The sequence below is a fragment of the Chanos chanos genome, chromosome 16 (genome assembly GCF_902362185.1).
Source record: "Chanos chanos chromosome 16, fChaCha1.1, whole genome shotgun sequence".
Lineage (NCBI taxonomy): Eukaryota > Metazoa > Chordata > Actinopteri > Gonorynchiformes > Chanidae > Chanos > Chanos chanos.
This window is the reverse complement of record NC_044510.1, coordinates 11,543,528-11,555,876: the sequence shown is the minus strand read 5'-3', so window position 1 is coordinate 11,555,876 and position 12,349 is coordinate 11,543,528. Positions and strand designations below refer to the sequence as shown.

Here is a 12,349-nt window from a genome sequence, read left to right as displayed (position 1 = left end):
AAAGTGGCCAAAACACAGGAAACCCCAGCGTAAAGTGTCTCAACACTTCAGGAGGGTGTTTGGGGGCGGGCGGGAGGGCTACGAACCCGAACGAATGGCTTCGAACAAGCCTTAGCCTCCTCAAGTGTCTAGGACTCTCTTGGAAAGATGTCACAACGTTCTTTCACGAGAAATTCCCTCGTTTTGGGGTTTTGTCAGCGGTGATGGGTGACTGTAAATGAGAGTGCAGCTACAGAACGTCCCGTAAAAGGTTCAGCTGGGTTAACATCTGGTGACTGAGCCAGCCGTGGCATATGGTTCGTGTTGATTTCGTGCTCATCAAAAGCACTGGGCGACCCAACGTTTTCCTTGTGGATTGTCGTCCTGGAAGGGACCACTCCCATTTTGGATGCAGATGCGTCACCTCGGGATGAAACCAAAAATGGCTTTTGTATTTTATTAGGCATTTAACTAGCTCTCTTATAATGGGTTTGACTGGACCTAAACCATGCCAGGAAAATGCCTACCACGCCAGTACAGAGTCACACTAGAACCCTTCATTTTGGGGCGGTGGGGGGAGGACAAGCATTTGGGCCTGTTGAATGCTATCAGCTCGTATCGTAAATTTGTTCACAAAACACAATGCAGGAGGACTCATTTGATTCCTGTGATTTCCTCCTATTGCCCAGCGGGCCCTTCTGTCTGTGTTCTTTACACCCCTTCTCTCTCTCTCTCTCTCAAAAAAAAAAAAGCCCAACATGCATCTGAGATGTAATAAGGGGTTTATGCATGGCAGCTCAACCGTGGGATCTTCCTTTGTGAGGACACTTGATGATCTATTCTTGATGAAACTGCCTGTTCACGCCCTAGAGTGATATTTGGAGTCAGCTGATTTCAGAGTTGCTCATATCTCAAAACAGTGCACGAACGTCGCGCTTCGAGGAGTAGGCATACACATTTTTTCATGACAGCTGGCCCTGGTCCACGCTGCCTTTCCTTCAGACATCCTGACCGTCACCTTAGCTTCTATTTTTTTTTTTTTTTTTTTTTCAAATTATATCATCAGCTGCAAGAATCACTAATGCTCCTGTCAAACTGGCTCATCCTACCTCACGTTCACTCCTCCTATGGCCATGATAAACAAAGTGCTGGGGAAACAGGCCTGCCCAGTATCTTCATACATTGCCTAAAAGCCTAATGGGATGTTAATTGCCTAATTGAACCAGATCTGTGTTGGAGGCACCTGTTTCAGATTTACTCTGTGTCCCTTATTTATTCAAGAGCTTCTATTATTTAGTCTTTTACCTGTGCATGGAATGTATAAGACAAACAGTGTGATGTATGTCCTGCATATTTTAAGCAGGAGATGAGAAGATAATGGAATCAATGTTTGCTTTGAGAAAGCATTCTGGAAATGATGAGGAGGGCGGAAAAATACGAGACTGAAAGGACTATTTTAGAAGATGGAATCCAATCACTCAAGGCCGTGCAAAAACATCATATAAAAAAAAAATCAGGACTCGTTTCAATTCACTGAGAGCACCTTTGATCTATTTGAGCACCATACCAAACTGGGTGCGTTTAAGTGCTGCAACCTTGTTTCCTATATTCAGCACCATGTTTCCTAAAATAATAATATAATTAAATGTTCTGCAGTGATTCGTGAGATAATAGCAGCTATCCATATAATTTGGAGGTACGCCGTGCAACCTCGTTTGCTAGCTAGCCTGCTACTACTTCATCTAGCTCTCCTGGTTACCCTCTACACAAGGTAGTCAATGTTAGGTCATACTGGTGAACATGTGTACAGCTCACTGACCTACAAATAGTGAACGCTGTTCACGGAGAGCGACTGTTATCTAATCCACTTAATTGTGATTATTAGCTGCATATTATGAATAATGAATTATTTCAGGCCTGTAGCGCTAAAACAATTCTAAGCGAGCTGGCTAACAAGCTAACTTAACACTGGCTACAATGATGATGCGCAGCAAGTAGCTAGTTAGCCAACAGAGAGTAGGAACTACTTTAAGCTTAACGATGGACAGCGCTGGTTATGTATAGTACAGTATAAGTAGTCGCCATTGGGAAGAAAACGCTAATCACAGTGACAGTATAAGTGTCGTGAATGTGATAATTATTTTCCATTTTAGTCTACACGTAACGCATGAGTCAACTGTCCTTCCCTTCCTGCAATATACTTTTCCTCTTTCATTAGCGTGCTACTAGCTAGCTAGCAACTGTTCAGCATCTTCCAAAAACAATATAACGTTAACACGACCGCTAGCTGGTTAGCTTGCTGATGACTAGATTCGGTTAGACACAAGAAACAATCAGAGAGCAAATTAAACGATATGTTTACTCACCTCTTTGTGCCGAGTCGCATACTCCTTGGTCGCGCATTAGAAATAATATTCGCTAACACTTAGCTTTGATAGAGCCAGCTATATTGTGGAATCGCTTCCTTGTTTCTTTCTCCAGAAGCTAGCCCTTTCTTGTCGTTTCTGGGTCCTGTTTGGCACGTTTAGATGCGTCCCATGCTGATACAAGTCTAGCGTGCAAGCTAGCAATATCTTCTGGCGACGTTATTACGCTATACAAATATATCGATTACCGAAATGCCTAGATAACAATTATCCACCAAGTCGCACAGAGTGTGATTTTGTGCCATTCATTGGATTCTATGCTCCTCTCCCTCTACTCTAACCCAGTCTCCCACGTCTTTCAACGTGCTCTTAAGAGATATTTAAATCATGAAAAATGCATCAGATTTTAAAAGAGCATGTCGAGGTAAAATATCTTTTTCTATCAATTAAATGTCTATTACAGGTTCGTTACAGTTTTGAGAGAAACGTCCAAAATGAACCAAAAACTTAACAGACGAATAAACGTGGCTATTGTTCTCGCATTCTATTGTGTGATTCTTGTTTTAGTGTTTTCTTTTCAATTGCCCTGTAAGTTCCCCTGACACTTCCGTTGGAAAGCCTGCATAATCATCCGTGTGCTCTTCCTAACACACAAGAAGCCATCGCTCTCCATTTTAGTCTTGAAAAAAAATGAAATAAATAAATAAATATAGTAAATAAAATATGGAGAGAAAAATACGGATGCTCCGCCCCTTCAAGTCGTAGAGAGGATATGAGCACTATGGGAAATGTAGTATGCGACGCAATCATTGACATAATCTTTGAACTTCAAGAAAAGGATGATGTCACTTCTCGTTGTCGAATCTTGGCAGACTTATTTCTTAACGCATGTTTAAAAACTAAAACAAAAGCTCAGAAGATGCTAATTTTAAACGTAATACGCATAAATAAGAAAAATCCGGAGACGGATAAAAGGCTGAACACTTTTTTTTTGTTTGTTTTAATTTTGAGCTGGTTTTAAAAGTTTTGAGGTCTATAGATTGGCACAGAACAGTACAAGACAAAATTAAAGTTCGCTGAGGAATGCCTTGAGGAATGAAAAACTGGAAAGATGGAGAATAACTCTGCTTATCGATAGAGAATGGTATTAATGTATGCTGTTTAGGGATGGTGTCAAACAGACTGATCGAATTTCAGTTGTGGAAAATTAAACGCTTTTCAAATGATACAAGGAAAAAAGCTTGCAGAATGACGGGTGTTTGTACTTATTTTCGGCCATTATTCGATAGTTTTCCTTATATAGGGATGAAATGTACAGCTGGACCTTTGGCTTTTGCGTTAACCCGTCCAGTCTGTCAGGATTTTCAATGGCATGAAAAATACATTAATTTAACCTGACTGCAACAAGCAAGTATTAAGGAACTAAAAACGAGAAGTGGTACTATCAGCATAAATTTGAGTAGTTATGTTTTCAGTGAGTCCTTTTTGCATATAAGTTATATAAACTTATATGTTTATCTGGTGTGTAAAACTGACTGAGCGGATCTGTGACACATGCGGAACAGAAACATCGTGTTCAACATGTCAACATACAGACACAGAAATAAAAAGAATTTGTATCCTGAAATATTGGAGTGGTTATTTGAATTCTTTAAATAACTGTTATAAGTATATGCCAATATTAATCCATTCAGTTCTTTTGACAAAAGTGTACTAATGTTCCTCTGTTTTGGTTGCTTGGATGTTTTCAGCCATTCTCACGTCTTTGTAAAGTTATTCAGCGTAAATGTCTTACCAAGAATTAATGGTTTTGGTTTTGGTCGCTACAAGCACACACAAGAGAAAAAAGCAATGGGCCAACCGAACCTTGTAGTTATGTGGAGAACTCAGTATTTAGGGCTTGTAATTCCCTTCGTCAGACTACTCTCCTCTTTGCGTCGCCTTCACGCTATCTCAAGCAGTGCTAGGAACCTAGCTAGGCTACATATTTAGTTAGACTTTCAATATCGTAGTTGAAGAGGCACCGGCTCCCCTACATTACGGTGCCAAACTGAGTGTTTACGTTACTCCTAAACTGAAGACGAGAGATATATTTTATCAAAGGAACTAAGATTTGCCTAGAAGTACAAAATCATTGAAGATGATTAAGCTTTTTTCTTTAAAACAGCAAAAGAAAGACGAGGAATCTGCAGGAGGAAACAGAACAGGAGCCGGGGGTAAAAAAGCAAGCGCGGCCCAGCTTCGAATACAGAAAGGTAGGCTAGTAAGGTTGCTAGCTGTATGTATCTGGCTTTTATAATCCTTAGCTACCCAACTTAAATATTACAAAACTATTACAGTGGAATGGGTAGAGCCAATTATGTTATCTTCTACCACTGCAAACTACTGTACACTAAGAATTATTTTCTTTTCTTCAAACATTTGTACTCGTTACTCTTGAAAACAAAACATAGCTAGCTAGCTAGAAGAAGATGGTAAAACCTCGGGCTCAATTCAACCTGTCTCGTCTGGTTGTTGCTAAATATTAATGTCAGTCTTGTCAAACTAATTACTTATATTTCATATTTGATTCTGAGGCTTCTTACTAAATAGCCCATTTGAGTTACATCAGTATGATAAAAGTGCGTTGAGCAATAAAGGCACCACCACCATTGCCTACGTCGTTAATGCTAGCTAGCTTTTCATTACCTAGCTTCCTAGCTGGCCAAAGTAAGTTCGCCAGATTGAAGTCTGTGATAAATGTTTGTCTGCTTCATAACTCGAAATACCCGCACTTGTGATTGCTTTTAATATAGTTGTCTAAGTTCCTCTTAAACATGTCAACCACGGTAGCTGTCTAGTTCAACTAGTTAACTAGCTGCTGACTAGTCCTTGGTTTTGGGCAAGCTGATCTTAACTGCCCGTAGTTGGCTAAATCTGATACGGGCTGGCATGTAACGAGAGAGTGTGCAGCACAAGTTGCCATCAAGGGTGTGAAGCTTAACCTATATTGTAAACTGAATTATCTTATGGAGAAGGATGTGTACACGTTCCTGAACTCACATCAAGCTGTACAAGAAACATAATATACATATTTTAGTCCTTACGTAGCATCCTGTAAGGAGACATAACGGAATGGCTTCTCGAACAAATACTGTAATCAAGACGTATATTGATATTAGAAATATCTTAGATCTGAAACTCAAAGGTCTGGTATATCTGAAATCAAATCTTTAAGATTATCCGTTCCAGGCCAAGGCGTATGTCTGACTTTGCCACAGCAGTTTACATAGTTTTTCCCGTTTGACTACACTGTAGTCATTACAGGAAGATTTTCGTCCTTTACGTTTCTTATGATGATGGTGGTGTCGGTGGTTCAGGATTTTCTTTGGTTGAAACCATGTGTTATCAAAATGTAGGCCAGTCGAGTAAATGACACACTTAAGAATTATCACTGACTAATTGTTTCATTCAAATAGAAACAAGTTCTTCAAGTTCAAGCTCTCAACTCTCAAACATACAAGTTTGAAACATACAGTGCTTCTGTATAAATTCTGAGTGGATCCTATGCTTAAACAGAGAGAGCAGCCTTGAAAATACAGCGTCAAATAAACTTTCTGACCTGGCTTGCACCCTTGGTATACCCAGCCCATTGGTCCTATCTTGCACAACATCTTTATTCAGACTTGTATGTTTTCGATTATCCATAACAGTAACAAATATAAGTACAAACTTTGTGGAAAGACAAAAGCCTTTGAAGACAAGAGCCATGAGAGATGTGGTATCATTGCTCTCTCTCTTTGACATTCCCTCTCTGTCAAACCCAATATAGGCGAGGTATCGGTCATTTCAAAGCCTATTTCGTTGAGGGAGTGTTGTTTCCTTGGTTCCCTGAGAGAACTGAGTAGTTCTTTCTTGGTTTTTCTGTAAGATGCTTTGGTAACATGCCTTGCCACCCACTTTCGTTTATCATTTCACTCATACAATCTGATGTTAATATAGATCATTATGCATTGTTCACTGTTATATGGGTGGATGATGCGCTTCCACTTTACAAAGTTCATTTAGGAGAGGATTTGACAGCTGACAGACCACTGAACTGGTCAAAGACCCGAAAATTAACGACAACATTTCCTCAAGGTGCATCATAACCATGGACTATGTCTTTTAAACACTTGTGGCGTATGGTTTTGACTGAACAGGATTAAAGTTTGGAATCTGATTTGTCACAGTAAAAAAAAAAATCAGTGTTGTCACTTTTTCATCACTCTTTCCTTTAGACATCAATGAACTGAATCTCCCAAAGACCTGTGAGATTGTCTTCCCAGACCAGGATGACCTTCTGAACTTCAAACTCATCATCTCACCAGACGAGGTTTGGATTCCTTCTTCCACTCGAAATTTCCAGTTTGTTTTTCTTCGGAGTTTGTTCTATTCTGCCCCACCCAAGGTCCATCTACACCTTCAACCAAGGGATGCTAGGTCAACCAAGGGATGCTTTTTAGGACCAAGCTAACCTGTATTTCACACTTGCCATTAGAACCTAGGTCTCACCCATGTTTAAATCAGAGACTAGAATTCAACAGAAACTAGAATGCAAGAGTGGATACAGGGTTCAAAAAGACCTCACCAATAGCATGGGCTAAGTTTGCCACTGAGTCACAAAATGCACATCTGAAAAATGTGTTAGGGCTTGTTGTTAAATAGTTGACATGCTCTTTTAGGTTTAGTCCAAATCAAAGCGCTGAAGCAAATATTTAGCTCATCACAATCTGATAACAGCCGTGACCAGCGTGACGATGACATAATGACAGTCTGTTTTGATGTGTGTGCGGCATCTTGGTCAAGTTAGCTGATCATACTTTGTTTTCTTTCTTTTTTTTTTTTTTTCTTAAAGCTTTAACTGCAGTGTACCACTAGTTTTTACCTTTTGTGGTGTGTGTTATTGTGTGGTCACATGACTCTGACTCTAGTAGAATCAAATTTGTGCAATTATTTAACTGAATCTCATGCAAAGAAAGTGGGCTGCTGAATGTCTGTTAACAGATGTTTGTTTGTTTGTTTTTTCCTAGGGTTTTTATAAAGGGGGAAAGTTTGTCTTCAGCTTTAAGGTAAGATCTTTGAGTAGGTAGCACGAAAAACATGTTTTATTGAAGTGACTGACACAACGCAGCAGGTCTTATGGAGGTGCGATGTTTACACGGCCACAAATAGAAGTGTTAAACGCTCGGTTGGGGTAACGTTGTCGAAAGTAATCTTTATGAAAGTGTCCACTACAGAATTTGTTTTGTGTGAGCAGAATTAGTTTTGTTGAAACAGGGGATTAATTGTAAGAATGGCCAGGCTGACAGTATGGTGATATGGCCAGTAACACATTTCACTCTGTGACCTAGTTTCACCTTTTACGTTTCCATAGAACAGTTGAAGGTAAAATGTAGAACTAATTTGCTATGAAAATCCACAGCATTAGCATCATTTGACATAAACTAAATGATTGGGTCCTGAACAGTGTTTTACCTGTTTTTGATAGAAGCAGCCTTTTGTTCCTGTTTGCTGTTTATTTTGCATTTACTGAAGGGTTGAGTCTTGTTCATGTAGTTATATGATTGTGAACTTTTGACAAGTTTAGGCAATGTAAATAGAGGATTATTAATTATTGCAAAGAGTCTTCTAAATATGCTTCAGCTAGATTTTTCTGAAACTCAGAGTTTGATGTTACGTAAAGAACTAAAAGCTTCCGTTATCTTGCGTCTGGTGGCGTTAAAGTAAATGCAGTGAGATTGAATGAAAGCTGCTCAAACTGTCTCTGTTTCTCTGTCTCTCTCTCTCTCTCTCTCTCTGTTTCTCTGTCTCTTGTCCTTAACTCCCTTCACTCTTTACGCCCTGGTTGCTTTTAGCGGGTAACTAAACTTGTGCCCTGTGATCTCCAAAAACACCACAGAAGCGAAAGAGACTGATACTTGTCAAGAGCGAGAGCGAACAGTTCGCTGGGCAAACCGTTTTTTTACCCTCAGTCTGTTCCTTTTTCCCCCTCTCATTCTCACTTTTTTTTTTCTTTTTTCTTCACCATCGCAGGTAGGACAGGGTTACCCTCATGATCCACCAAAAGTGAAATGTGAAACAATGGTGTATCATCCCAACATTGACCTGGAGGGCAACGTCTGTCTAAATATATTGAGGTACATACAGAGAAGTTGAAATGAATTCCTTTACATTAGAGTGTCATAGAGGATATCTTCTGGCTACATGATCAAAACTAGATACCCAGTCACAATGATGTGCAAGTTAAAGATAAACCAAAGTTATTAACTTCAAAATTGTACTTCTACGAAGTGGAAAGTTTTTATTATATTTATTGACACTCCCTTGTATGTGTACATGTGGACTAGGTCGGGCAGAAACAATTTGTAATGTTTCTTATAACCTTTAAAATTTTGTATCTGTATGCAAAGTATGACAAATTGATCAGTTGTTGCAGTAGGAATGTATTTGCACAGTCAAATGTCGTTCTTTGATCTTGGTTACAAATGCGTAGTTGTTTGAATTTGTTTGTTTCTCGTTTGGCATATCATATGTACAGATATCCCCGCACAGCGCTTTAAAATGTTATTGGTACCCGTCATAAATATGAGAGAAAAAGACTTCATTAAATTTACACCTTTGGAAAAATAGCTAAAAGTTTGTGCTCAGGTATGAATGTATTTATATATATATATATATATATCCTTTCAATCGTATTATGTTGCTCAAAAGCATATTTTTTAGCTTTTTTCTCTGCAGAATGATAGGTGTCACAATTATTGGTACCCCTAAAGATTTTTTTTGAGAGCGTTAATGTTCTGCTCTTTTGAGCCAGTCGCAGTCTTGAGGTTATGACTTGTGGTCTTCCATGGCTTCTCTTTCACTGTACTTGGGTGATGAAGAATGTCATAAAAAAAAAACTTCTTTACCATGGATCACCATGAAGGAAGGCAAAGAACACACATAAAAGAAGACAAATAGACATTGACCTTCCAAGGTCTGGCACCAATAAAGAAGCTTAGCTATCACAACAGCGACGAATTAGCCCGAGAGAGAGGATCCAGATACCTCGACCCATGTACAACGAAAGAAAGATGGTTTGAAAGGTGAACGTCGATGAACAGCAGAAATCGCTTGTATCTCGGGGTCACCACGTCTCCAAATCAACAGTTAAACACCCCCCCCCCCCCCCCCTCCACAACAACAGGCTATTTGGAAGGCTCTGGAGCGTTTTACGCCTTAGAGTAACTAAGAAATGAGAGTGTGTGGAGTTGGCTTGACACCATTGGCATTTGGGTGGGAGCAGGTCGTTATGAACGGGCACGACGAAAAGGAACTTTCCGGACATGAACGCTAGGGCTGGATCCGGGATTTAAATATGGAGGGATGTGCAGAAAAGACCGCGCTGTACCGTAGATTATAGGTGCAGATCTTTGATCTGTTTTTTTTTTTTTTTTTTTTTTTTTTTTAATGGCGCTCTTTTCCTTCGACTGGTTGCAAGGCCCTTGTTATGATTCGTGACACCATGAACGACACCGAGTGCAAAGAACCTCCCAGCCAAAAGCATGTATTGGACCGCCCCTGCTTTTATCTACCTCCACACAGAGGCGGTAAATTGAAAGGGCAGTTTTGCACTTTGGTAAAGTTGCTCTCCCTGGTTGGGAGACAGCTGAAGGCCTTTGGCTTGACGTGAAGATAATACGCTGTGTACATAGGGCCGAGGATGTGAAGAATCTGGAGAGATTTCGCGAGAAGGAGCGGTCAAAGGTCAACCCAGCGTGTCTTCAAATCTCGCAGAATAGTACAGGAAAAAAAAAGAATCAGCGTGGTTGTTCTTGCCAGAGAAAGGTGTACGAACTACAGAAAACAGGGGCCCTGACAATTGTGATGCTTCAGTTTTTATGAAAAAAATTATTTATCTTTATTTATTTTTTTTATGAATGAATTTAAGAATGTGTAATTTGGTTGATTACTAAATCATAAGTGAAGTCAACTATAGTCCAGATGATAATATTGAAATGACAGCATAACTATGTGTAGCTGATAAGTATTTTACAGTAGTAGATATGTTTGTAGTAGATATGTTAGTGTCTATCTGGTTTTTCCCTTTTTTGTTGTTTTTTTGCACTGCACACTGCCTGTGCTGATAACCACGGTTTTTTTTTCCCCACAGGGAGGACTGGAAGCCCGTCTTGACAATAAACTCCATCATATATGGACTACAGTATCTATTTCTAGTGAGTTAAGAATTTGATTTGAATTTTTCTGCCTGTTGTCCTGTCCTTTTTTTAGTTATCTCTGTTTTCAGCTGGTATCAGCCTCTTGGGAAAACCAGTATGTCAGTGACTGAATAAACCATTGTTTATGTAGGAAATAGTCGTAGCATGTCAACTAAAGTGTCATTAAGCCGTCGTGAGGTGGACGATTCCGGTCCAGTGATATATTTCATGTAAGTCGTTCAGTGGTAAATATAGGACAAAACGAATGGGCTTGTCCATATAGAGTCAGTGACTTAAGTGTCCTGTATTTCTCAGAGGAAGTGTTGAAGGCCGAACCCGACGGTCTTCATAGAGAATCACATTTGTGTAAATGAGCAAGTGACAAAGTCTGAAAGTGGAAGCAATCGAGCAAAATCATTATTTTCCCATGTTAATATCAATGTCTCACTCAGGTATTACAGGAATCTCATTACAACAGTTTTTTTTTTTTTTTGGTTTGTTTTTTTTTTTAAATGTTGTCTTTTCCGTCATCTCTTGTCTCGCGCGTCACGTCTCACAGGAGCCAAATCCCGAAGACCCCTTGAACAAAGAGGCGGCGGAGGTCCTGCAGACGAACCGGCGGCTCTTCGAGCAGAACGTCCAGCGATCCCTGAGGGGCGGCTACGTGGGCGCCACCTACTTCGAGCGATGTCTGAAATAGTCCCGCCTCCTATTCACCCCCGAAAAAAAAGAAAAAAAACAGAAAACAACAACAACAAAAAAACAAAAAAACAAAAACAAAAAAACAAAAACCGGCCACTTCTTCCCAAGACGCATTTTACCGTTTACACGCGCTGAGAATACTGACTGACACACTGATGGGAGAGAGGAGATGGGGGAGGGGAGGGGGGGGGGGAGGTGCTGTAGGGAAGGCAAAGGGGGGGGGGGATTTTCTCCAGGGGTTAAAGGGGGAGTCAGCGCGGGTGGACGGATCCAATGGGGGGGGGGGGGGTTTTGAGAGAAGAAAGTCTGACCAGTCAGTCATTGTTGCTCGGAGAATCCAGAGTCGGTAATATGCCACTAAGCTGGTGTCCGCTGTTGTTCTTTTTTTTTTTTTTTTTTTTTTTTTTTTTTTTTGCTAAGATTGACAAGCCAACTGATCCTTCCACTCACAGACAAGGACAGACAAATACAGACCCAAACACGCATTTAAAAACACAAAGCACCTCTCCATTTTAAACTTGAAAAACAAACAAGAACAACACAAACAAAAATAAAGGAGACGGAAGTATGTTACGAGGGCTCAGTGAGGCTAGCTTAAGACAAAGGTTTAGAATGATCCACAGTGAGGCTAAACCCAACTGACTCAGCACACACACACATTCTTATCTACCAACACAAACACTGGACGCACGCTTCAAATATTTCACTTAAATCCCTATAAGAGATTTTAAATAGCACCGTGACCTGAGACGAAACAGTGCACACAGACCAACAGTCAAATCAATCAATAAATAAAAGAAACACAGCACACACAATGATAACGCTTAAACCCACTGACTGACGGACAGACACCTTTGACAGGATCAGTAAACGCAGGTGGGGCTGTTGTGGGCTTGGGAGAGTTTTTTTTTGTTTTGTTTTGTTATGGTTAAATTGGGGCAGAGGGGCTTTGGCCAGTGGGGTGGGGTGGGTGGGGGGGTTGGGGTTGTTGGATTTTCAGGAGGGGGAGGGGGGGCTTAAAATGTTACAATTCTATTGTGTATATTGAAATCCCAGCTGATCACAATGACTGCAATATTAATT

General features: G+C 40.2%; 1 protein-coding gene across 1 annotated transcript; it reads left to right on the top strand.

Moving 5' to 3' along the window:
- The first annotated feature begins 4,349 nt into the window (after positions 1-4,349).
- Positions 4,350-11,441, top strand: ube2m (ubiquitin conjugating enzyme E2 M). Its single transcript, XM_030793737.1, has 6 exons — positions 4,350-4,600; positions 6,605-6,699; positions 7,397-7,435; positions 8,400-8,503; positions 10,519-10,582; positions 11,124-11,441. Exons 1-6 carry the CDS (start codon positions 4,486-4,488, stop codon positions 11,262-11,264), a joined length of 558 nt encoding a protein of 185 aa, XP_030649597.1. The 5' UTR covers positions 4,350-4,485; the 3' UTR covers positions 11,265-11,441.
- The last annotated feature ends 908 nt before the right edge of the window (positions 11,442-12,349 follow it).

Excerpts from the sequence above, each read along its gene's own strand:
- ube2m (XM_030793737.1), top strand. The coding sequence starts at position 4,486 with ATGATTAAGCTTTTTTCTTTAAAACAGCAAAAGAAAGACGAGGAATCT. Across the intron at positions 6,700-7,396 it reads TCATCATCTCACCAGACGAG|GGTTTTTATAAAGGGGGAAA; the intron begins GTTTGGATTCCT and ends GTTTTTTCCTAG. Across the intron at positions 10,583-11,123 it reads GACTACAGTATCTATTTCTA|GAGCCAAATCCCGAAGACCC; the intron begins GTGAGTTAAGAA and ends CACGTCTCACAG.